This window comes from Thamnophis elegans, chromosome 17, assembly GCF_009769535.1.
Source record: "Thamnophis elegans isolate rThaEle1 chromosome 17, rThaEle1.pri, whole genome shotgun sequence".
Taxonomy (NCBI): domain Eukaryota; kingdom Metazoa; phylum Chordata; class Lepidosauria; order Squamata; family Colubridae; genus Thamnophis; species Thamnophis elegans.
Window position 1 is genome coordinate 11,862,164 of NC_045557.1, and position 26,330 is coordinate 11,888,493.

At 47.4% G+C, this 26,330-nt stretch overlaps 1 protein-coding gene across 1 annotated transcript; it reads left to right on the forward strand.

Moving 5' to 3' along the window:
* The first annotated feature begins 647 nt into the window (after positions 1-647).
* On the forward strand, positions 648-25,714 carry LOC116519945 (elongation factor 1-gamma-like). Its single transcript, XM_032234061.1, has 10 exons — positions 648-752; positions 2,886-3,044; positions 4,922-4,985; positions 6,142-6,284; positions 7,606-7,749; positions 9,359-9,488; positions 13,597-13,783; positions 21,888-22,060; positions 22,931-23,055; positions 25,363-25,714. Exons 1-10 carry the CDS (start codon positions 738-740, stop codon positions 25,519-25,521), a joined length of 1,299 nt encoding a protein of 432 aa, XP_032089952.1. The 5' UTR covers positions 648-737; the 3' UTR covers positions 25,522-25,714.
* The last annotated feature ends 616 nt before the right edge of the window (positions 25,715-26,330 follow it).

Sequence of the window (26,330 nt, forward strand, 5' to 3'; positions counted from 1 at the left end):
TAGATAGACAGATAGATAGATAAGAGGATAGAGAGATGAGAGGATAGATATAGATAGGAAAGAGAATGAGAGATGAGAGGGTAGAGAGAGATGAGATGATAGAGATAGGTAGGTAGGTAGGTAGGTAGGTAGGTAAGTAGGTAGGTAGGTAGGTAGATGGATGAGAGGAGAGATATATGAGAGAAAGAGAGAGAGAGAGAGAGAAAGAATATTCAGAATCGTGGAAAAGTTAAATTCCAACTGTTTTTGTTTCATTGCTTCCTCAGCCGCATGGAAGTAAATCTCCTCCGAGAAGGCCATTGAGAAATGTAGGGGTTTAGAGCAGAGGCTCTTAATTGAATGAAATTGCATTAAATCATTTTTAATTAGGCAAATTGCTCAGTCATTGAAAATGAGGATTAAATAAATTATTTGGTCCAAAGTTGCATTGAATCTAGCAATGGATCTAGCTGGGGATTCTGGGAGTTGGAGTCCACAAATCTTAAAGTGGCCAAGTTTGAAGACCCTACTTTAAACCAAGGAAAGCAGAAAGTGACCTCTCTAGGAGAGAGAATCTCTCTCCCCTTTTTAAGTCTCTATTCTCTCGCGCTCCACACGCCCTCCCGTCACTCCAGGGCTCCGCCTCTCAACAGTGACGTAGAAGCTTCGTCGCCTTCGGCTTTCTCCTCCTCTTCCCTCCCCCTACTTGCTTTACGGCCGTCTTGGGCGACGCTCCTCCTTTTCCTCTCCTCGCTAAGATGGCGGTGGCCGGGGTGAGCTTGCGGTTCCCGTCGAGGCCTAGAGTTCATCCGCCTGCATCCGGCGATCGGGAGGGCCGGGGCTGCCCCGAAGCCCGGGGTTGGGAAAGGAGGAGGGAGGGCCTTGCAGCGGGGAGCCTCGCCAGGGACGGAGGAGGCTAAGCGGACGGGCAGAGCCCGAAAGGGGGAGTGTCAGGCTGCTCGGTTTTCCCTTGCCACGCGCATGAGGGGTTTTAAACGGACCCGAACGGCCAGGACTACAACTCCCATGCGCTCCGGCCTAAAGGCCATGTCCTATAGAAGCTGTAGTCCGAGCTGTCTTAAGGACGGGAGTTTCTCAACCCGGTGGACTTTTAAAGAAGGGCGGACTTCAACTCCCAGAGTTCCCCTGCCAGCTGTGCTAGGCATAGCTATGCTGTGCTGGCTGGGGAATTCTGGGAGTTGAAGTCCGCCCCTCTTTTAAAAGTCCCACCAGGTTAAGAAACACGGGTCTGTAGTGTGTTTGTGTGGGTGGGGTGGGGGTCGAGCTACTTTTTGCTCTGCCACGTGGGAGGAAGGCAAACCAGCCTTTTGCCTTGGACTGGCTTCAGATGAAAGACAAGACCCCTCCCCAAATTCTTAAATTAAGCCATTTGGGGCGGAGTTGGGGGCTTTTGTGGGATGGAAGAGAAGCTGCCTGCAGAAGTGGTGGAGAAGGGTGATGGGCGTCTGAATGGAGCCTGCAGTTTTAAAGGCAGTTGTCTCTCAAGTCACCTGGGGAATGAAAGAACAGGAATGGGCGGTTTCCCGGCCTTTGGGGCCACCCCAGAAGCAAATGAGCAAGGATGATGGGCTCTAACATCCTCTGAATTTGCCCTTTTATGAGGGCATAAGATAGGTACCATTGACTGGATCCTTGCTTTCCAGTGGAAATGTCTCACACTGTAAGGTTCCCACAGTTTCCCAGAGCCACTGAAATGAAGAGAGTGAGACTCCTATAGCCTTGTGTAGGGGGTGGCGGCCCCCCTTTGCTAAGTTATTTTTCGGCAGAATGCTTTAAGGATTTTTGAGCCAGGAAAACTCCCTAGTTTGGTTCTTTTATCTATGGGGCCTGATATTCCCCTGTAACAATTTCTATTATGTTTTCAAGAATGTGCCTAGCTTTGAAGCCAAGCATAGAAGCGAGATGCAGCAGGGAAATAACATTTGCATTAGGCCATCCGGTGTTAAGGTTACAATTTTCTTAGGCTAGAAAACAACTAATTCCTGACAGTCTATAATAATACAAGCAGAAGCCAACTTTGATTCATATACTTGTTAAACATGTTGGGGGAGGGTTGCTGGATTTTAGGGTGGTGGGCGTTGGCTTTGGAGGGCTATGCCTTTAAGCAGAAGATCCTTATTTTAGGAGATGAGGTTTATGACTGGGATAAGGAGGGACAGATGGAAACTTGGAAAGGAGAGAAGCAAGCTAGAATGAAGGAGGGATTTCCTGACAGTGAGAACAATTAACCAGTGGAACGGCTTGCCTTCAAAAAGTGTGGGTGCTCGATCACTGGAGGCTTTCAAGAAGAGACTGGACAGCCATTTGTCCAGAATGGTTTAGGGTCTCCTGCTTGGATGCTGTGTTGGACTATAGAAGACCTTCCAATTCTGTTGTTGCATTATTCTGAGATGAGGAGATGTTGTGGGAAGGTGGCTCTGGATTTGTACCCAGAAATGTTTAGGTAGATCTTCCAAGCCACGATTGCATGCTCCCAAGTGAATATTGGGCCTTTTAACAGGTTCTAGAGCAAGGAGGAGAGGGGCCTGGTAGTAGCCTGATGGCGGGCGTGGTTCTGGAGAATGGAGCATGTAGGACCTAGCAGGCCAATGGAGAATTTTAAGTAGGAGATCAGGGAACCTTCTGCTGATGTTGCATTGCGATGGTGCCCACTCTTGCTTTGCAGTAGCAAAGTCCTCTGGCCAGCCCCACTGCAGAGTCACCTGCCAAGAGCTTGACCCTATTAGTTGAACAAATCAATACAGACAGCTCAGCTTCCAGCTGCGGTAGGCAGGCTGAAAAAATCGATTTTAAGACTTGGAAAAGGCTACGTAGCACCTATTATGTAGTTGTGGCTTAACTTCTCGGGTATCCCTTAACCCCGTCGCTGCTTGCTCCCCCTGCAGACTCTCTACACTTACCCCGAGAACTGGCGGGCGTTCAAAGCCCTCATCGCTGCTCAATACAGCGGGGCCAAGATCAAAGTCCTCTCCACGCCACCCCAGTTCCACTTCGGGCAGACCAACAAGACTCCCGAATTTCTGAAAAAATTCCCAGTTGGAAAGGTGAGTGGCTGGTTTTTTTTTTCCCCCCCTTGCCTAACTCGAGTTACGCCATGGAGTTTGGGCATTTTTTTTGGTAGAATGGGAGATGTCTGTAATCTTCCTGTGTGATTTTGATTCTTGCTCGTTTCCAGGAGAATAGTTGGCTAGAGCTGTGAAAATTTTATTCATTCATTTATTTGCATCCAGCCTACAAATAACTCAAGGTGGGAAACGTGTCCGACACGCCCTTCCTCCTCCTATTTTCCCCACAACCACAATCTTATAGGTTGGGCTGAGAGAGTGAATGGCTTTCCTGCATAAGGTGGCATTCGAACTCACCACCCTGCTGCTGTGATGGCGAACCTTTTGGCACTGAGGGGCTGCAACCTGGAAGAGCAGTTACCTAAGGGGCATGCGCGTGGCGGAAAATGAACTTCTGTTTTTCAGCACGTGCATGCCTTCCGGTAACTGGCACGCAGGGATGTGTGGCGATCACTACCTAGCGCGCATGCTCACACGGAAAAACGGAAGACCAGCTTTTCCAGTTTCCGGCACTGCCGCATACGCGAAGGTCAGCTGATCGTTCCGGGCACATGCGTGCCAGAAACCCGGAAGAGGAGCAGGTGACACCACATGCCCTAGGTGACATGGCTCCACATGCCACTTCGGGCACGTGTGCCATAGGTTCGCCATCCCAGTACTAGAGCAAACTACCATATTTTTCAGAGTATAAGACGCACCAAGATTTTGAAGAGGCAAATTTTTTAAAAAAAGTTTTTGCATTCTGCAGACCTCCCCAAAAACGGGCTCTTTTCCCCCAAAAAAGGGCATGCATAGCCTTTAGGAGACTTGCAGAGTGCTCCTGGGGGAAGGAGGAGGCCAAAAACAAGCAAAAAAACTGTTTTTTGCAGAAAAGGGGCCCCTTTAGGATAGCCTTTAGGAGGCTTAGAGTGCTTTTGGGGAGGGGGGGCAAAAAAGGGCCCGTTTTTTGCTCACTTTTGCTCTCCTCAGCCCCCAGAAGCACTCTATAAGCCTTCTAAAGGCTATGCACAGCCATTTTTGCAAATGGACCGGGTTTCGCGAGTCAAAAAATGCTGTATTTAGTGTATGATGCACCCAGATTTTCAGCCCTTTTTTGAGGGAAAAAGATGCATGTTATACTCTGAAAAATATGCTAGCTCCCTACATCCCTGGGACTAGTTTTTTTTTTTTAAACTCACACTGGGATGCGATGATCCGTGTATCCAGCAGATTTGGTGCATCTTCAGAATAAGCCAGGTTCCTTTTTGGGGTATCACTCCAATTACATAACCGAGCAAGTTAATGATACTTTTCAGTTGGTCTTGTTGAGGCAATGCTGTATCCTCCAGATCAGCATTTCTCAACCTTGACCACTTTAAGGATACATGGACTTGATTGCCCAGAATTCCCCAGCCAGCCATGGCTGAAGGATTCTGGGAGTTGAAGTCCACTCATCTTAACATTGCCACGGCTGAGAAACATTCCTCCAGATTTAACAACAATAGCAGTTTCCTGTCAACATTATTGCTTCCTGGGGATTGTGGGAAATTAAATCGCAGCTCCCTACATTTTATTTAAATATAAAAACCTTTCTGATAATAAGATCTGCACAAGTACACGGTACCTATTGGGTTGCGGGTTTTCCACCTCTAGGGATTTTTAAGAATAGGCAATGTCTCATAGTTAGTTTAAATCGACATTTCTCAGTTTCAGCAAGCTGTTTTAAGTTGTGCTGGCTGGGGAATTCTGGGAGTTGAAGTCCCAAGTGCCTTAAAATTCTTGAGGTTGAGAGACAGTGCTACAGATGGCATCTGCTGACCCCTTTGGAGGAGACCCGTCTGTCTTCTCACAGAAGCTCTTTTCCTAACCCTCTATAGGTCCCAGCCTTTGAAGGAGATGATGGATTTTGCATATTCGAGAGCAACGCCATCGCACACTACGGTAAATATATGCCTCTGCTTCCCAGTTTTATCCAAAATCTCGACTCAGTGTTGGGGCAGGTTTATAGCAAACTGACTTACCACATTTTTCGGACTATAAGACGCACCAAGGTTTTGAAGGGGCAAATTTTTTAAAAAAATGTTTTTGTACTCTGTAAACCTCCCAAAAACAGCCCGTTTTTCGCAAAAATGGGCCCAATTCCCCCCCCCCCAAAAGGGCATGAATAGCCTCCCAAACCCTCTGCACGCCTCATTCTCCTGTGCGCTGCTTGGGGAATCCAAGCATGGGTTAACTTTGTCCATTAGCCTTGAGACTGAGTTGTGCAAATTGCTGGACACGCCTCCTCTTACTGGACTGGTTCAGTTTTTTAACTCAGTCCAGCCTAAAGAGATGCAAAATTATTCTCTCTAGGTTACTAGACAAATTCATCATTATTATTATTATTCAGCTTCCCTTCACCAGCTTTGAGTTTTTTGCAAAAAGAAAAACCATGCAGAGCTTTGGGAGGCTTGTAGAGTGCTCCTGGGGGCTGGGAGGGGCAAAAATGCCCCCCCTTTTTTTGGCTTGTTTTTGCCCTCCCCAGCCTCCCAGAGCACTTTGCAAGCCTCCCAAACCTTCTGCATGTCCATTTTTGCAAAGGGGGCAGTGTTTTGGTAGGCCAAAAATGCTGTATTCAGTGTATAAGACGCACCCAGATTTTCACCCTCTTTTTGGGGGGAAAAGGTGCTTATACTCCAAAAAATACGGTAGTAACCGTTCGAAGTTACAACGGCACTGAAAAAAAGTGGCTTAGGACCATTTTTCACCCTTATGACCGTCGCAGCATCCCCAGGGTCATGTGGTTTACATTTGGACGTTTCGCAACTGACTCATACCTACGACGGTTACAGTGTCCCGGGGTCATCTTGTCCCCTTTTGCGACCTTCTGAGAAGCCAAGTCAACGGGGAAGCCAGATTCACTTAACAAATTGCGTTCCTCACTTAATAGCCGCAGTGATTCCTTTAACAGCTGCGGCAAGGAAGACCATAAGACTCAGTTAACATACCTCTCACTTAGCAACATACATTTTGGGCTCAGCTGTGGCCGTAAGTTGAGGGTGGCCTGTATCCTTTTTGATTGTTGGTTCTCTAATTGGCCGGTTTTCCCCTCCCCCAGTCAGCAACGAGGAACTACGAGGCAGAACTCAAGAGGCAGCTTCCCAAGTCCTTCAGTGGGTGAGCTTTGCTGACAGCGACATTGTGCCCCCAGCCAGCACCTGGGTCTTCCCCACCCTTGGCATCATGCAATATAACAAGCAGGTAAGAGGCACTCCGGTTTTATAGGAGAAGAGGTTTCCCAACCATCTAAAAAAGCTACAAGGGGGCAGGAATCACTTTGTTTGGAGAGATGCCTTATTGTTCTGACCCAGCTCCCCAAAGACGACATACTGTCTGACGTGAACTCAAAAGATTCCTTTAATTCAGAGTCCCGGCAAAAGGTTTCTTTCTCAATGCAGGTTAAGAAGTCCATCAAGCAGGGAGATGAATAGTTGTCTGCCACATCTATTCACCTCTGCCTCCTGCCTTTTATCCCCAGAGCTAGGGCTGGGCTTTGCGTGGCTCTTCCGGCCCAAGGACCGGCCCATAGATTTCCACTGCTCTCCTTTCCTCTGCCTTCTGCGCATCCATGTCAGGCACTGGGCCCAGCTGTCCCTCCTCTTCCTCATCAGCCACCTCCAGAGCCCTGGGGGCTCTTGACTCTCCATCGGAGGGCTGACGGACGGCCCAGGCTCCGCCTCTGTCCCTGACAGCTTCATTCCCTCTCCCCCCGCCCCCTCGGAGCTTGCCCTGATGCTGACCCTGACTGGAGAAGCTGGTGGCCAACAGGCCACAACACTTAAGTTTTGTTAGTCATGAAGTTCAGAGTAGATAGCTATATTAAGTCATTGATTTACAACTTAGTTCCTTAGTGACTGAAGATACGATGGACCTTCCCGACATCATAACTTCAAACATTCACTAAGCAACTAAGTTATAAGTCGAGGAATTCTGTAGCTGTTTATGACTCAGTTCTGGCATCGGGGGGGGGGGACACCACACACCCGTGCTCACATGACCTGATGGGGGTCTTGTCCTTTCATTGCTTGAGGGAAAGGGAAAGGTTCCCCTCGCACGTAGGTGCTAGTCGTTCCTGACTCTAGAGAGTGGTACTCATCTCCGTTCCAAAGCCGAAGAGCCAGCGCTGTCCAAAGACGTCTCCGTGGTCATGTGGCCAGCATGACTCAATGCCGAAGGTGCACGGAACGCTGTTCCCTTCCCACCAAAGGTGGTTCCTATTTTCCTACTTGCATTTTTACGTGCTTTTGAACTGCTAGGTGGGCAGAAGCTGAGACAAAGAACGGGCGCTCACTCCGTTACGCAGCGCTAGGGATTCGAACTGCCGATCTTTTATTAATGCAATATCAGGGATTTTCAATCCAATTGTATAGAATGTGAAGGAGATGCGTTTGTGTTTTATTTTATATGTCTAATGGACACTGAAGGTGGCATTTAATTTCGTTGTACACGGTGTAATGACAATGTAAACTAAACTGAAATCCCTAGGCGGAGACGTTTATTTATTTTTTTGCTCCCCTTGCAGGCTACGGAGTATGCCAAGGAGGAAGTGAAACGGATCTTGAGCCTGCTTGATTCTCACCTGAAGACTCGCACGTTTTTGGTCGGGGAGCGTATCACGCTGGCGGATATCACAGTGGTCTGCACTCTGCTCTGGCTTTACAAGCAGGTGAGTCTTTGTAGATGGCTGAGGAGGTCCTGGGGGGTTAGATATTCTGGACCGTAAGCAGAGCCTGCCTTGAACCAGCAGCTGCCAGCCACCAAACAGGGCAGAATTTAAATCATGGCGACCTGCTCTGAGGGCTCATTTTTCATAATCCCAATTTTGAGGTAGTGTGGAAGGAAAGATGTCTTTTCGCCAAGGATGGAAGTCCAAGAACTGAATTGTGGTCGTAACCTGAGGACTACCTGTACCAACTTGATGGCGCGTACAAGTGGTCCTTAACTTATGGCTTAGCTTTAGTTTGAAGTTACAAAGAACCTCCCTGGGGGGCTCCTTATGACCCGGATTTGAAATTCCAATAAGCAGTTTTCACCTGCGTCACGTGATTGAGAGGGATCTTGGAGTCCTAGTGGACAACCATTTAAATACGAGCCAGCCGTATGCAGCAGCTGCCAAAAAAGCCAACACAGTTCTAGGTTGCATAAACAGGGAGAGAATCTAGATCACTTGGGTTAATACCACTTTATCAGGCCTTGGGAAAGCCACACTTGGGATACGGCATTCAGTTTTGGTCGCCACGATGTAAAAAAGATGTTGAGACTCTAGAAAGAGTGCAGAGAAGAGCAACAAAGAGGATTAGGGGACGGGGGGTTAAAACATATGAAGAACGGTTGCAGGAACTGGGTATGGCTACTTCAATGAAAAGAAGGAGTAGGGGTGATACGATAGCAGTATTCCAATATTTGGGGGGCTGCCCCAAAGAAGAGGGAGTCAAGCTATTCTCCAAAGCACCTGAGGACAGGACAAGAAGCAACGGATGGAGACTAATCAAGACAGAGGCAACTTAGAACTAAGAAGAAATTTTCTGACAGAACAATTAATCCATTGAACAACTTGCCTCTAGAGCAGTGTTTCTCAACCTTGGCAACTTGAAGATGTCCGGACTTCAACTCCCAGAATTCTCCAGCCAGCATGCTGGAGAATTCTGGGAGTTGAAGTCCGGACATCTTCAAGTTGCCAAGGTTGAGAAACACTGCTCTAGAAGTTGTAAGTGCTCCATGATTGGACGTTTTTAAGAAGAGACTGGACAGCCACTTGTCTGAAATGGCATAGGGTCTCCTGCCTGAGCAGGGGGTTGGACTGGAAGACCTCCAAGGTCCCTTTCAACTCTGTCATCCTGTTTCGATTGCATTTTGGATACTGGGCAACTGCCCTGCATTTACGGCTGTTTTCAATGTCCGGTGGCCATGTGACCATGGTTTACAACCTTTCGTGTGTGCGTATGTGGTTGTAAAGCAAACACTGCTCGTTGAATAAATCCATTGTTGGTAACAAGCTCGTTTTTGTCAGAAACTGGTTAGTTTCCTGCAAAGAGTCCATTGCAGATTTTAAGACCTGGTTGTTCCCTTTGCAGGTGCTACATTTGCTTAGCAGTTGTAAAATTGGTTTAGGATCATAATCCTGGGCTCCATCTCTTTTGTAAGTTGACAGCAAGCAGGAATCCAAAAATTATGTGGCAGGTGCCTAGTCCTAGTTTTTCCCTTTTGTTGAAAGAAACGGACAGGGGGGAATCGCTTGAGCTGAGATTTCCCGCCTTCTCTCCCTTTTCCTTCAGGTGCTGGAGCCCCCCTTCCGCCAGCCGTACGAAAATGTGACCCGTTGGTTTGTGACCTGCGTCAACCAGCCGCAGTTCAAAGCCGTCCTGGGGGACTTGAAGCTGTGTGAGAAGATGGCGCAATTTGACGGTCAGGAAATTCACCCCCGATTCTCGCTCTTAAATGGCCGTTCTGTCTTTTTAAGGCTGGGAAAGGATGGTGGGAGGTGGGATGTGTTGCGAGTACTGGTTAGTTTCCTGCAAAGAGTCCAGGTGGCTTAACGCCACCCTTGGATGTAGCGTACCTTACTATATTTTTCGGAGTATAAGACGCACCGGAGTATAAGACGCAGCAAGATTTTGAAGAGGGGGGGGGAATTGCAGTCTACAATCACGAAAACTGTTTTTCACGAAAACAGCCTTTAGGGAGCTTGCAGAGTGCTCCTGGGTGGGATGGGGGCAAAAATGAGCCAAAAACAGCCCATTTTTCAATCACTGGAGGCTTTTAAGAAGAGTCTAGAGCAGTGTTTCTCAACCTTGGCAACTTGAAGATGTCTGGACTTCAACTCCCAGAATTCCCCAGCCAACAAATGTGAATGCTGGCTGGGGAATTCTGGGAGTTGAAGTCCAGACATCTTCAAGTTGCCAAGGTTGAGAAACACTGGTCTAGACAGTCACTTGTCTGAGATGGTACAGGGTACTTGAGCAGGGGGCTGGACTAGAGCACCTCCAAGGTCCGTTCCAGCTTATTCTATTCTAAATTCAAAGAGTTATACAAACCGAAGTAAAATAGAAAAGTATAAAAGGAGACGTTGCAATTGCTCGCCTGGGAGAACCACTAGATTTTGATAACCACAAGGGTGGGAGTTACACAGATCTGGTAGGGGGAGAGAAACCAGGAATTGCTGTCTGGCTTAAGAGCAGGATTTGTGCTGCACACTGAAACAAGGTCTTGTGTTTTCACAACGTCCCCAACCAGAAATTTATTCTATTATTCTATTCTGTTAATTTCTGTTGTCAGGGTTCTAAATAGCATCCAAAAGTAATTCAGAGTCCAAGGCAAAGGATTCCTCAAAGTTCTAATTTATGAAAAGAGCCATGTTGGCACATCTGGAAAAACCCGAATCTGAAAGCTTCCCAGTTTTCCCCACCCAGTTGAAAGTTCAGGCTCTTGCCCCCACCCCACCCCCACCAGTCCATCCCATGGTCCAATCTCCCACTGCCATGCTGGCAGCTTCCACCCATCCAGTTCCGGTCAGGTGCAAAGGCAAAGGATGGACCTTGGCTTTCTAGAAAGAATGTTGTTATGGCTAAATAGCATCTAACTCTGTACAATCCCACCTCCCTTTTTCCACCATAGAAAATGCATACTAGAATAACAGAAAGTGTGGCAGTCCAAAAACCCATCAGAAAAGATGGCTGCAGGCCTGACATCTATTTCTATTGATTTCTATTTCTATTCCATTCCATATTTTCTATCCTAACTCCTACTATTGTATTCTGCTCGTAGGAATCCATTATGCAGAATTGATTTTTCATCCTTTATAGCAGTGGTCCCCAACTTTTAATACTTTTGAGAGCTGGGGGTGTAGGGGGACAGGAAATGGTTCCGTGCAAGCAGCAGGCCGCTCACACACACGCAGCTCCATTAGCGCAAGCGGTGGGCACTTGCGTGTGCCATTCACACAAACGGATCTTCACGCGTGAGAGAGTGCCCACCACTCACGCAAAGAGACCACTGCCCGGAAGTTGGGGAACCCTGCTTTCCATATAGTCCTCGACATGCAACCGTTCATTTAATGATTCAAGCTTACAATGACATTGAAAAAAAAGTGGCTTGGGGCTGTTTTTCACTCTTAGAACTGTTGCCACATCCCCAGGGTCATGTGATCAAAATCCAGATGCTTGGCAACTGACTCGTATTTATGATGGTTGCAATGTCCCCTTTTGCGACCTTCTGACAAGCCGGGTCAACACGGAAGCCAGTTTCACTTAATAACCGTGTTCCTAATTTAGCAGCTGCATTGATTCACTTAACAACAGTGGCAGAATGGGGCAAAACTCACCTATCAAATGTCTCACTTGGCAACAGAAATCTTGAGCTCGACTGTGGTCGTAAGCCAAGGGCTGTCTGTGTCGAAAGCCCGCCAATCTTAGGAAAATGGAAGAAATTGCGTGCCTTTTATTGTCCATTTCTGCCTTTGGGCTCTGCAACTTCCAGAACTAAAATTAGAAACACGAAGTAGGAAAGGGTCGTATTTCATATCTGCTCTGCCAGCTGAAAGAAGGGATGGTGCAAAAATCGGGGGCCGTTTTAAAGGTTTTCTGAAGACCACCACCCCCCCATGCACTTTATAGGTTCAACCTGTAGCACATTTTGAGTCGCCCTGTTTTTGAAAAGGTTGCCAACTTTTTCTGCAAATTCAACTGCTTGATCAAATGCCCCCTCGCCGTGGCTTAGCCGTTGAAGGCGTTTCATAGCTGGAAGCCTTCCCCTTCTCACTTGGAGGTCTTGGGAATTAAGCGGCTGGAATGAACTTCCGCAGATAACCTTGATTTATTTTGTTACCTTTATTTGCTGCCTATCTCGCCGTGGGGTTGCTGCAGGCCAGGGACGGCGAACCTTTTCGGCACCAAGTGCCCAAATTTGAATGCGCGCAGCGGAAGACCAGCTGGCTGGGAGCGCATGTGTGTGCTGGTCTTTGGCTATCCGTCATGTGCGCCAGACAACTGGTCTTTGAGAACCAGAAACCCCAAGACCAGCTGACGATGGGCGCACATGCGCACAGAGGGTGCTCAGCGTGTCACCTCTGGCACTTGTTCCATACGTTCTCCATCACGGCTCTAGGCACCTTAATAAAAAGGAAGCATTGAAAAGCCTGTAAACAGAAATCAAATCATCTTTTAACGACCCCACAATCCCTTGCGGGGTGGAGTCTGGGCAACTGAATGGAGCTAGCCCAGTGTTTAATAGCCGGATGCCCTTCCTGTTGCCAATGCGGGGTTATATTCCGCAGATATATTCTCATTGTGCCCAGAGAAAGAAATAACCTGCCTCTGTCTGGGATCAAATTCACAGCCTCCTGATTGTGAGGCGAGAGCTCTGCCTCTAAGCCACTGCACCAGTTCTAACATGTGTGCCGGCCAACTTCCGACGCTCTAGTACGCATGCATTCCTATTTGGGCACTAAGTGCCAAAAAGGTTCACCATCACTGCTCTAGAAAGAGTGTAGAGAAGAGCAACCAGGATGATGAGGGGACTGGAGGTAAAACAGGATGGACGGTTGCAGGAACTGGGCCTGGCTAGTCTAGGGAAGAGAAGGACCAGGGGAGACAGGAGAGCATCTTCCAATATTTGAGGGGCTGCCCCAGAGAGGAGGAGGGGGTCAAGCTATTCTCCAAGGCATTTCAGACAAGTGGCTGTCCAAACTCTTCTTAAAATTCTCCAATGAGGGAGCATCCACAACTTCCGAAGGCAACTTCTCTTCCATTGGTTGATTGTTCTCACTGTCAGGGAATTTTGGAAGTTATGGAGCATTCACAACTTCTGGAGGGAAGCTGTTCTCCTGACTGATTATTCTGTCAGAGGTTGCTTCTCTCCTTGATTAGTTTCCATCCATTGGTCACCACACTATAAAAAAGCGGTGGAGACTCTAGAAAAAATGTAGAGAAGAGCAACCAGGATGATGAAGGGACTGGAGGCTCAAACATACAATGAACGGTTGCAGGAACTGGGCCTGGCTAGTCTAGGGAAGAGAAGGACCAGGGGAGACAGGAGAGCATCTCCCAATATTTGAGGGGCTGCCACAGAGAGGAGGAAGGGGGTCAAGCTGTTCTCCAAAGCCCCTGAAGGCCACAGAAGGAAGAATGGATGGAAACTGACCAAGGAGAGATTCAATCTGGAAATAAGGAGGAATTTTCTGACAGTGAGAACAATCCACCCATGGGACAGAAGTTGCCTTCGGAAGTTGTGGGAGCTTCATCCCTGGAAGCTTTCAAGAAGAGACTGGATTGCCATCTGTTAGAAATGGTGTCTGGTCTCTTGCTTGGCTGGGGGGTTGGACTAGATGACCTCCAAGTACCTTTCAACTCTGTTGGTCTGTTATTTTATCTTGGGAATTGTAGTCCACCCGCCTTGAAAGCGACCAAGGTTGGAAAATGCTGCTTTAGCACTTTTAAGGTGCCACAAATGGACCCTTTGGCATAGAAACCCTGAATCCTGTTCATTTCTCTCTTTTTTTCTCCTTGTGGCTTTGCAGCCAGGAAGTTTGCAGAGAACCAACCCAAGAAGGAATCCTCCAAGAAGGAGAAAACGCCAAAGGAGGAGAAGAAAGCGGAGAAGAAAGAAGAGAAGAAGCCAGAGCCAGAGGAGGAATTAGACGAGTGTGAGCAGGCCTTGGCAGCCGAGCCCAAATCCAAAGATCCTTTTGCTCACCTGCCCAAAAGGTAAGGGGAACCCCCATCACCCCCAATTGGTTGGAGGAGGGGCGCAGCAGAGTCCACGAAAAGAATGGGGTGACTCCCATTCTGGGGGTTCGGGTCCACCTGGAAAATGTCCCCCAGTGTTCCTTCGGTCAAATGTGGAAGCATCCGGGAAGTCGGGACTGAAATTTGGCTACGTGGAGAAAAAAATAGTTCCATCATTATAATTTTAGGCAGATCTCCCTGTACCTCAAACCTAGGAAATTCCTTCTTTGGGGGGGAGGGGGAACCACAATTCCATGTTTACAGACAGTCCTCGACTCCCGACGACAACTGAGCGTGAAATTTCCATCGCTAAAACAAGTCAGTTAAGTGAGTTTGGCCGCCGTTTTTACGAACCTTCCTGGCCCCGGGCGTTAAAAGTGAATCGTCACAATTACGAAGTTAGGAGCACAGTTGTTAAGCGAACCTGGTTCAGCCCCTTGATTTTGCTTGTCAGGAAGTTGTAAAAGTGGAATCAAATGACTCTGGGATAATGCAGCCGTCATAAATAATAACATGCCAGGGGCTATGCATCCGAATTTTGATCCCTTGATCGTGGGGTCGTAAAGTGTGAAAAACGAAAGTCCCTTTTTTCAGTATCGTAACTTTGAACAGTCAAATGAACGAAAGATGATGCAGGTAATTCACCCTTGTGCCGCCCCCCCCCCCAAAAAAACTTCTGTTGCTAAGTGAGACAGGCTGTTAAGTGAATTTTGGCCCGTGTTACCTTCCTCCCCACGGTTGTTCAGTGAATCCCTGCAGCTGTCCAGTTAGCAACCTGGTTGTTAAGTGAATCTGGCTTCTGCATTGACTTTGCTTGTCAGAAGGTCACAAAAGGTGACCACATCACACACACACCACACATTGCAACCATCGTAAGTATGAATCGGTTGCCAGGCTTCTAAATTTTGATCATGGGGGATGCCGCAACGGTCGTAAGTGTGGGGAAACGGTCATAGTTCACTTTTTTCAGTGCCGTTGTAACTTGGAAACGGTCCCTAAGTGAAGTATTGTAACTTGAGAACTACCTGTATGAAGGCCATCTCTATATCTAAAAGGGACAAAACTAATTTGGTTTTGGAAACTTGTTTTAGATTTGTTGAGCGTCCCAGGAAAGAGGGAAATATTTTGTGTGTCTCACCAAATACTCTCGAGGGCGAATCATCTTCCATGCTATTGTCTGATGGGTACACTCAGCGCTTCCTGCATTTAGTAGACACCGAAAGAAATAAATCTAAATAAACATTTAATACATAGAGATAAGCCACATTCAAATCCTCCCTTCAAAAAAGACAATGAAAAAGTTAAGGCGGAAGAGGTGTGGTTGTGTCACAGGTAACCCTTGACTTTCAAACAATGGAGCCCAGGGTGGATTTTTTTCTATTTCAATCGGAAAAATCAAATGTATTTTAATAAAATGCTTTGGGAGTAAAAAAAAAAAATCCATCTAAAGATAGTTTTCTATTTAAGACAATGTTCATAATGTAGTTTATTCAGCATGAAAGCTGTAGATTCTGCAATATTTACATAATTTGGGAAACTCATCCAATGAATCCAAGCTCTGCCAGCTGAGATAACATGCATTATTGATGCATTCATGCAGTTTCACAGTAACCACGAGATCAATCATAAAACAAAACTTCAGGAATATTCCTTTATTCCCCTTGTTTTGCAAATCTATGTGCACTACAAATTGCCTGATTGTTTGACAAGAAATGCAGCTGTACCACCGGACTCTGTAAGTGTGAGGAGGAAGGGCAAGCAGTAAAAATGAAAGAGAGACCTTCTAAGCATTTTATAAATATAATATTAAAGGACACCTGTCATTTCAGATCCATCAGAGCAGGGCCTGCAAGTGGGCATCCACTCACCTGCTGCCCACCACATCCCTCACCCTTGTTGTGTCCCTGCCACATCACCAGCCGTCCGGTTAAAGCGAATGGGACGGTCGGTGAGTCAACAGCAGGTCAGAGGAGGAGCCGCTGTGGGACAGAAATGGCAGTGGCTCTTTAAAAATGACGATTTAAATTGAGCTGATTTAAATCAAGTCTTTATTAGCGATTTAAATCGACTTCATCCGGACGGAGCTCGCCCGTCGCAGTCCTAATTCGTGACCACTCTTAAAAGATATCAGTTCACGTGACAGGCCCAATTTTGTCATCCTGTGGGTGTCTGTGTCTGTGTTGGTCGTTAAGCAGGCACCACGGTCATTAAGCAAACTAACGGTTCGCAGTAGGCACCTGTTTTTTGGGTGACCATCAGAAATGGTGGTTTTGATGAAACCCCTGGGCCTGGGAGCATGGAACTCTGTAAATGAGCTTTGTGGCCCAGTTGCCAACTTCTTGCCCTAACCTCAGCTGTAAGGAAAGACACACAGACACACACACACACACGAGACTCCCAAAGTGGTTCTTTTGCTGCTCCATTTTTCTGGCTGGGCCAAAGAGAAACTCTGGGGCTGCCCAGGATGAGCCACACGGCGGCAGTAAAGCCTCACGCTGGCCGGCCAGCCGCTTTTGGGCTTCCTTCCAGCCCAGTGAGGCACAAGGGAAGGGGGAATCTTGTTTTTCGGGCTTGGAAGTGGCAGCGGGCCAGGTTGGGCTGCCTCCCCCTGGAAGTGGGGGGGGGGCTGCTGGGTAGGAGAGGCCCTCTCCGGGTCCAGCAAAGTTGGTCCCTGGCCTAAAAAAACTGGTGAACTCCCATTTTGGGGGCGTCAGCTGCTGCTTGCAACTGGAGAGGTCCTTTCTCTCCCCCCCCCCCACTCCCTGGAGGAGGAGGGGCCAGGGAGCAGATTCTTGAAGGGGGCAGAGGGAGGAGGAGGAGGCCCTTCTCTGCAAAACACGATGCTGACCCCGAGGTGCAGCGTTTCATTTATTCTGGCCTCCTTGCCCTTCAGCTGTTGCTCCCAGCGAGCTGTCCTGTGATCCATGATCAGCTCAACACAGTAGCCGACTTGTTTTCGGGCAAGGAACCTCCCTCTGGCCTCCCCCCCCCCAAAAAAAAACCTCCTCTACCAGGCGGATGAGAGAGAAAGATAACTAGAAGAGAGATAGATAGATGATAGATAGGTAGGTAGATAATTGATAGATAGGTAGATACGTAGACAGACATTATATATGTATGTATGTGTATATATATATGTCTGTGTGTGTGTGTGTGTGTGTGTGTGTGTGTATATATATATATATATCAGCACAAATACAACAGATAGATTGATAGATTGATAGATATGGTAGGTAGATAGATATGGTAGGTAGATATGGTAGGTAGATAGATAGATGGGAGAGAGAGATACAGTAGGTAGATAGAAAGAGAGATGGGAGAGAGATACTGGAGAGAGAGAGATGGTAGGTAGATAGTTACGGTAGGTAGAAAGAGAGATATGGTAGATGAAAGAGGTAGGTAGGTAGGTAGGTAGGTAGGTAGGTAGGTAGAAAGATAGATAGATAGATAGATGATTGATAGATAGAAAGAAAGAAAGAAAGATAGAACGATGGTAGGTAGATACAGAAGATAGAAAGATGGTAGGTAGATACGGTAGATAGAAAGAGAGATGTATGGTGGAGAGATACTGGAGAGAGAGATACGGTAGGTAGAAAGAGAAAGGGTAGATGAAAGAGATATGATAGAAAGAGAGATAGAAAGAAAGATATGGTAGGTAGATACAGTAGATAGAAAGATGTGTGGCAGATAGATACAATAGGTGGATACGTACAGTAAATAGATATGGTAGGGAGATACAGTAGATATGATACTGACATGATAAGCAGGTAGATGAGAGAATATGATTTGTAGGTATGTAGGGAGATAAAGAGATAGGTAGAGATGGATGGATGAGGTAGGTGGATGATAGACGGACAGATGATGGGCAAATAGATGGTAGAGATAGGTAGGTTTCATTATTTTTCTCTACACAATAGCACACTTTAAAATGAAATCCCAATGCCCTCTTGAAAGAAGAAAAAAACGCCACCCACCATGTTTATTATCATCCCCAGTATAACAATAATAACACAATAGAGCAACATGTAGAATATACACGCCTGCACGCACACACATCGGGATTTCATTTTAATGTCTGCCCTTGTGTCCAGAGAAAAACAACACGGTTATCTGCCTACATCCAAAAGCGCAAATGTATATGCAAAAGGTCGGCAAAACTTTTATTGGTGTATATAAATATTTAAACACACGCAGCCACACTCGCATACTTGCGCACACACCTATGTGTCCGTCCATCTGGATCACAGAGCAGAAGAAAACGTCTTGAGTTAACAAGAGGGCGGCCTCAGTACTCGTGGAGTTACCTGCCCAATTGCTCCCGCCTGGAGAAACCCGTTTTCCGTTCTGCCCTTTCATCTGGGAGTGAGTCAAAAGTGAGCTGGCCCCGTTTTCAGTCTCGGTTTTGCTCGCCCGTTCCTCTCCAGTGGCTTGGAAATCATGGGTGTTGTAGCCTTTAAGGTGGCTTAAGATTGACAGACCTATAAGCCACCCGAAAGCAATGCAATATAATAATGCAAGGCCGCGTCTGTCTCTGTCTCTGTCTCTCTCTCTCTCTCTGTCTCTCTCTCTCTCTCTCTCTCTCTCTCTCTCTCTCTCTCTCTCTCTCACACACACACACACACACACACACACACACACACACAGGCAAACCTCACTGAGCACGACTTCACCCACCCACCCCCGGTGCATGCACACACAACAGCCCCATGTCCTGTTTTGGGCCTAGCAGGCCTCCCTGCAGCCTCCTGGGACCAAAAACAAAATATAGGTATATAGGAACATGTTTTTTTTTTTAAAAAAGGCAATTTGAACACGCCCCGCAATTTACCTTAACCCTGAGCAAAATCCCAATATTCTTACCGAATCGTTTTGATGAAATCCTCATCCCAAAATACCCCCCCCCTTGCAAGACCTCGTAGGCTAAATTGAGATAACGCCTACAAAATAGTTACTGATGAACTCTGTCAACTGACTGGAGGGGAGAAAAACGGCTGATTCTTTTACAAGGTTATGAAATCCAGGCTAAAGGACCTGATTTTATGGCTTGCCGAAAAGAAAACGAGGAGCGTTTTCAAAAATAGCCATGGAATGTTGCTCAGATCTGTTACAACACCAGGGCGGGATGGGTTATTTTATTATAGATGATTCTTCTATTAGTTTTTATTGTTTTTTTAATATATTTTTATGTTTGTAAGCTGCCTTGAGTCGCATGTGTGAGTAGGTGGCAATATAAATCTAAATAATAATAATACCATGTTTACCCCAAAATAAGAAAGGGTCTTATTTTCTTTTGACCACCGAAATAAGCGCTTGGCCTTATTTTCGGGGAGGTCTTATTATATTTGAGGTGCAGGAGACAGTGAGCGTGGTCACCTCATGGCTGCTGCTGTGTTGCAATATTTTCAGCTTATTTTAGCGCATGTGCTCAAAAGCCCCGATTGGGCTTATTATCCAGGGAGGTCTTATTTCCAGGGAAACCGGGTAGTTGACTGAGTTTCATGTTTAATGAATGAAGTACCATATTTTTCATATAAGACGCACCTAGAAGGAAAACAAGGGGGGGGGGGAAATCTGCCTCCTTGCAACAAACAGCACAGATGATATATACTGTTTGTGGTATATTTCTGTGCATGTGTGCCTGACCCATAGAAATAGCAAAGAATTGGAGAAATGTGCATTGGGGCAGTATATTAATGCCAGAAAGTTTTCTTAAATGTAGTCACACTAACTACTCCCAATTTTTTAAATAGATCTACTCCGTGATTAAGTCAGGGTCTAATTAGACAACAAGGACGCTGTTACATTTCAGATTATACTTGTACAGAAGCTGTTAAAATTGGCATTTACAAATTTGCCATCAGTCAATTGCAGAAGGCGGCTCTACTTGGAACTGCTTCCATTCTGCGACGATACCTGTCACATCATCAAACGTCCAGATTTGCCGATCCCAGGTCCTTGGTAAGGACTCGATAGGCAGACAAACATGCCAGGCCCAGACTGAACATCTGGCTGACTGTGCGATGATTAATAATAATAACTCATTTCTCATTTCTTGGTACAAATAGTCCTCAACTTACCACCATTGATTTAGGGACTATTATAAAAGTTATAACATCACTGAAAAAAGGGGGGCTTGTAACTGTTTTTCACACGGCCGTTGCGGCATCCTCTGGTCACATGATCAAAATTCAGATTCTTAATTGATTCATATTTAGGACGATTTCAGTATCCCAGGGTCACAGGATCCTTTTTTGGGGGGTGTGTGTGTCACCTGACAAGCAAAGTCAGTGGGGAAACCCGATTCACTTAAAAAACAGCTTACTAATCTACCAACTGCAGTGATTCACTCAACGTATGTGAGTTGAGTGTGACAGGAGAAGGCCAACCCGTCTCAAAGCTAAGATTTAGGACACAACTCGCCCGCCCTGTTGCGCTATATGGCGCTGAATGCCGGGCAGCAGCAACGGGGACCAAAAGCGCTCTCCACGCCATGGGAATAGGAAGGCTCTGTTGGTTATCGGGCACCACCCTTCTTGACCACATCACAAATGACACCATGCGATGGCATTTTGGTGTGGCACCAATTTCTGAGAAGATTTGCAAAGGCCAACTCCACTGGAATGGACCTGTCCTGAAAGCAGCACCTTCCACTGTGGCCAAGGCTCCCTACCAACTAGAAACCCGTGGCCAGCATCCAAAACAGATGGCAAGGCCACATCAACAAAGACAATGCAAGCTGTGGGCTGCATCCCAAGAAGAGGAGGAGGAGGAGAAGGAAGAATAGAATAGAACAGAATAGAACTTATGGCCAAGCATGATTGGACACACAGGGAATTTGTCTTTGGTGCAGATGCTCTCAGTGTACGTAAGGAGAATAAAAATGCATTCACCAAGAATAAAAAGATCCAGCACTTAAGTCATAGTCAGTAAGCAATCAAATCAAATCAAACAGTAAAACAATATAAATCGTAAAGATCCAAGCAACATGGTTATAGTCATAAGTGGGAAGAGACAGATACTAGGTAGGAAGAGAAGAATAGGAATATAATCTTAGTAAATTATTTGACAGTGTTGTGGGAATTAGCAGAGTGATGGCATTCGGGAAAAAGCTGTCCTTAATATCTATTCTGGTGTGCAGAGCCCTATAGCATCATTTTGAGGGTAGGAGTTGAAACAATTTATGTCCAGGATGCGAGGGGTATATAGTTATTTTCCCAGTCCTCTTTGACTCGTGCAGTGTGCAAGTCCTCAATGTAATGCACGTTGGCAGCCATTGTTTTTTCTGCAGTTCTGATTATCCGTCACTCAACCACTGTGGCAAGATAAGTCTTAAAATGGGCCAAAACTTACTTAACAAATGCCTCTCTGAACAACAGGCACGTGAAGCCCACAACTGGCGCCTCCAAAGTCCTTTCCAACTCTTAAAATCTGTTATTTTCCCAGCAGTGATGGTTTAGCTTCAAGCAGGAGTGTAGATCTGTGATGGTGAAACTATGGCACACGTGGCGTCACCAGCTACTCTACTGGTTTAAAAAGGAGACCATGGGGGGGGGGGGCTTCAGTCCATTTTTCAGGCCAAAAAACAGTCTGAAAATGACTGGAAAAACGCCCCCAAAACAGGCATGCAGGCACCAGCCAAGTGATTGTCAGGTTTCTGGGGCATGCACATGTGAAAAGGTTTGCCATCATGATCTAGATCAGTGTTTCTCAACCTTGGCAACTTGAAGATGTCTGGACTTCAACTCCCAGAATTCTGGGAGTTGAAGTCCGGACATCTTCAAGTTGCCAAGGTTGAGAAACACTGATCTAGATGGTGCTCCAGATTGGCACTTGGCTGCCCAAGATACAGGAGGCCAAGCTTGTTTGGTCTGCCACCCCCACTTATCCCCCCTCTCCCCGCAGACTAGGATAACTGGCGTTTCACCTTCCTGGAAAGCTCTCCCTTTGAAAGCTGGGGATAGGAAAAGTCAGCAAGGACATCCAGCCGTGCCCTTTCCCTCCTCCTCCTCCTCACCTTCCCTCCCCCTGTTTTTTTTTTTCTGTGCTGCAGTTGAGTGAGACCCTCTTATTAATTTATTTCCAGCCCCTTCATCCTGGACGAATTTAAGCGGAAGTATTCCAACGAAGACACCTTGAAGGTGGCCCTGCCTCACTTCTGGGAGCACTTCGACAAAGACGGTTGGTCCATCTGGTACGGCGAGTACCGCTTCCCGGAGGAGCTGGCCCAGACTTTCATGAGCTGCAACCTTATCACTGGTAAGGTCCCTTCCGTTTCCACCCCACTCACCACCACCCCCAATTTCCTTTTTATTACGCTGTTGGAAGAAATGTCCTTCTGGGTTCGGCTCCAAGTGTGGGGAAAAGACACTGGAGACATGGAGGCTGCTTGGAAAGATGGTTTAATGGTGGACAGGACCACGTGGCTTGAGCCCTGAACAGAAAAGGTGATCACATGCTTCAATGTTGATGGAGAAGAAGGAAGGAAGGACTGAGATGCTGAAAGTCCCTGGTTTTATGCCCTCTCTGGCCTTTGATCTTGAGCTTGTATTCTGATTGGTTGTCAGACTCCCATGAGCCCATGCAGGGGCAACGCCCTAGGCTGTGTTTTGAATCCAGGTTTGGTTGAATTCTCAGATGCCACATGGTGAGTGGGTAAAGGCTAATCAGGCCTTAATCCCTGGAGCTGAAGGGGAGAACTCTTTCTTATGTAAAGGGACTGGCTTGGCCTTCTTAATGGCCCATTGACAAAGTGGGTGGAGGCAGGCTGTGTTTTGAATCCAGGTTTGGTTGAATTCTCAGATGCCACGTGGTGAGTGGGTAAAGGGTAATCAGGCCTTAATCCCTGAAGCTGAAGTGGAGAACACTTTATTATGTAAAGGGCCTGGCTTGGCCTTCTTAATGGCCCATTGACAAAGTGTATGGAGGCAGGAAGCTACGGGGAGCTATTCTCAATTTAAAACACGTTTCTCCCTTTTCACATCCTAGGGAAATGTAATATTCTGCCTTTCCAATATTTCCTAGGATGTTTCATTTTTCTGGGAGAGGGCTGGGTGATAACTTCCTACAACGCTTACAAGTTTGGCCCAACCGTTCATCGCACCCCTCTTTGCTGCTTCTTCCCTTCAGGCATGTTCCAACGTTTGGACAAACTGCGGAAGAACGCCTTCGCTTCCGTCATCCTCTTTGGCACCACCAACAACAGCAGCATCTCCGGCATCTGGGTCTTCCGCGGACAGGAGCTCGCCTTCCCCGTGAGTCTGAGGGTCTCTCCCCCCCCCCCTTTCCAGGTGTTGCGGACAAGGCCACGCCAGACAGAAACCGGGAAAGCGCAGAAAAGTGAAAGGGGGTCTATGGTGCTCTCTGAGCTTGGTAGGGGCTCTCTTGTAGATGGTTCATGACCCAACTTAGGGACGTCATCAGTGCTAGAAGGGAGACGGGTTGCAAAACAGAGGAGGGAGGAGGATGAGAAAGAAAGAGAGAAAGAAAGAAAGAAAGAAAGAAAGAAAGAAAGAAAGAAGGAAAGAAAGAAAGAAAGAGAAAGAAAGAAAGAAAAGGACTTGGATCTTTGGTGCTGTCTGAGCTGGATGGTTTTCTTGCAGATGTTTCATGACCCAACTAGGGAACATCCTCAGTGCTAGTAAGGAGTGAGATTTGTGGAGAGGAGGAGAAGGTGGTGGTGGAGGAGGATGAGAGAGCCACATGGAGCTCCAGAGCTGCAGGTTGCCGACCCCTGGGTTAGGATAAGTTCAACTACCAGAGCTTCTTCTGCCAGTTAGACGGGGGGGGGGGAGTTTCGGGGGGGGGGGGGCTGCCAAAACTCCCTAAAAGAAGGATTTGCTCTTTACGGCCCTTAGGAGATTTATGAGACGCCCGTGATCCTCTCTTCCCGGATCGGTGCTGGTAGGGAGGGTTTGGGTGTGCTAGGGGTGGATGAGGTCACCTATCCCACAGAGAGGCAGTCGTGCACAACCCCACAGGGCATCTATTCCTCTCACACTCCGTCACGATCCCATCTGTTCCTTCCCTTCCGCCTCTCCCAGAAAATGTTGCCTCTCATGCTGCTACTCCTAATGGCTTCCCTGGAAGACATTCCATCTATTCTGCCAGAGAACCTCTGTCCTTCACCTCTTGGGGCTGTTGTGGCCTGCCAGCGGCCTGCGGAGCTGGCAGCAGAGTCAGACAGTGAGGAGGGTTGGGGAGGAACATGGGCCAGTCCTGGGGACTGAGGAACGCTCAGACCGAGGGTTCTGCGTTGGAGGCAGAGAGGGAGCTACACAGCAGCGAGGCAGAGGAACAGCTGGAGCCTGTTCCCAGTGTGCGAATGTGCAGAGCAGTCAGAAGACAAGAACAGCTCAGAAAGCAGGGTTGACTTGGGAGTAAAGCCACACCTTGGAGGTGATTGGCCCCTCCCAGAGGAGACAAAAGAGAAGCGAACGGGGAGGGGGCTTTTGCAGGAAACAATCCGTCCTTTTAGTCGTTTCAAGAGCAGAAAGTTCTGTTTGTGACTATAAGAGACTCTGTGCCAAGGGTTGCCTTGCCCTGCGGTTGGAAACTAGTTATCTGGCAGTTCTCCAAGCGAGATAAGGTTCGTGTGGATAAACATTCCTCTGAAAGACTGTTTGCCAAGCCCTTGCGGACTGTGAATGAAAAAAATTCACAGTCGAGTAAAGAAAAGGGGTTTTGCTTGTTAAGAACAGGAGCCACGCTCGAAACAATATGACGGGGTCTTAGACCTGGGGTTGAACTTCCTGCCTTCTAAGCCAGGATCAACCATAATGCTCCTGCGAGCAAACACCACCATTAACCCAAAATGATTACAGATAGTTCCCGACTTACCACTGTTCGTTTACTGGCCATTCAAAATTTCTACAGCACTGGAAAAAAAGAGGCTTGGGACCATTTTCCACACTTACGACTGTTGCAACATCCCCATGGTTGTGTGATCAGAATTCAGTGGCTTGGCAACTGGGCTCGGCCGCCGGGTTGTCCCGGGATCACGTGATCATCCCCTTTTGTGACCTTCTGAATAGCAGTCAGTGAGGGAAGCCAGATTCGCTTAATGACTGCATGATTCGTTTAAGAACCAAGTAACAGAATAACTGAGTTGGAAGGGCACGAATGCAGGAATGAACTAATTGCTTCCTGCAAACTCCCCTCCCCTTTCGCTCCTCTTTTATTTTCTCTGGAGGGGCCATTCACCATCCACCTGTGTCCTTACTCCCAAATCAACCCCTGTTCTTTAGCTCTTCCCTTCGTCTGGTAACTCTGCACATGCGCACACTGGGAACAGGCTCCAGCTGTTCTTCTGCCTCACTGATGTCTGACTCCGAAGGCAGCTGATAACTGTTGAACGGCCCTGGCCCCCTCTCTGCCTCCGACACAGAGCCCCCCTCAGAGCCTTTTCCAGACTCCAGGATTGGCCCATCTTCCTCCTCAACCTCCAGTTAGCAAGCCCCAGTATTGCACTTCTGCATTGTGAGGGTTCTCGTTGAGACAGGGAGGGTGCAGCTCCCTTCCTGCCCCCTCCTCACGCCCCCCCCTTTTCATCTCTTCCTCAGCTGAGCCCTGACTGGCAGGTGGACTACGAATCATACACCTGGCGGAAGCTGGAGCCAGAGAGCGAGGAGTGCAAGACCATGGTGAAGGAGTATTTCGCTTGGGAAGGCGACTTCAAGCACGTCGGCAAAGCGTTCAACCAAGGCAAGGTCTTCAAATGAGGGGGCAGGACGCCGACACCACCCTCCTCCCCCTCCCCCAAATACGGACACGATGAGGGACATCTCTCCGGAAGCGGCTACCACCGCCGCTGTTCAGGAAGACAAAAGAAATTTAAAGAGAAGACCGACTCGGGCAGCAGGAGAGGCAGTGACATTTTAAGCTGTGCATTAAAATCCTGAATGCACTAGTTTATTTTAATTTTATTTATTTTTTTGCATCTGCTTGCAGCTGGAAAGGGGGGGGGCTGCAGAGCGATGGGTGGGAGAGAAAGGCAGGATTTCTGGTGTCTTTATTACTTTTTGGGACAAGTGGGTGTAACTCACCCTACAATGGTTTTTCTCAAACTTGGGCCCTTTAAGATGGGTGGACTTCTACTCCCAGAATTCCCCCAGAATTCTGGGAGTTGAAGTCTACCCATCTTAAAGGGCCCAAGAGTGAGAAACACTGTTGATGCAACCTAAAGCCGCCTATAAATATTTTGGAGGCCAAAACCCATCATCCCCAACTGAAATGATTTGAAAAGTGGGGGTGTTGCACATGTCAGCAGGCAAAAGGACATACTGTATAAGACGCATCTTCCCCCCCCCCCCAAAAAAGGATGAAAATCTGGGGTGCATCTTATACACCAAATACAGCATTTTCGACCTCCCGGAACCCTGCCTCCTTCACAAAAATAGACAGAGGGTGCTCCTGGGGGCTGGGGAGGGCAAAAGCGAGTTAAAAATGGGCTGGTTTTTGTTTGTTTTTGTTCCCCCCCCCCCAGCCTCTCAAACTCTGCATGCCCCGTTTTTCACAAAAATGCAAAAAC

Coding starts and splice junctions, on each gene's coding strand:
- LOC116519945 (XM_032234061.1), top strand. Junction 7,750..9,358: donor TGCTCTGGCTTTACAAGCAG/GTGAGTCTTTGT, acceptor CTTTTCCTTCAG/GTGCTGGAGCCCCCCTTCCG. Junction 23,056..25,362: donor GACAGGAGCTCGCCTTCCCC/GTGAGTCTGAGG, acceptor TCTCTTCCTCAG/CTGAGCCCTGACTGGCAGGT.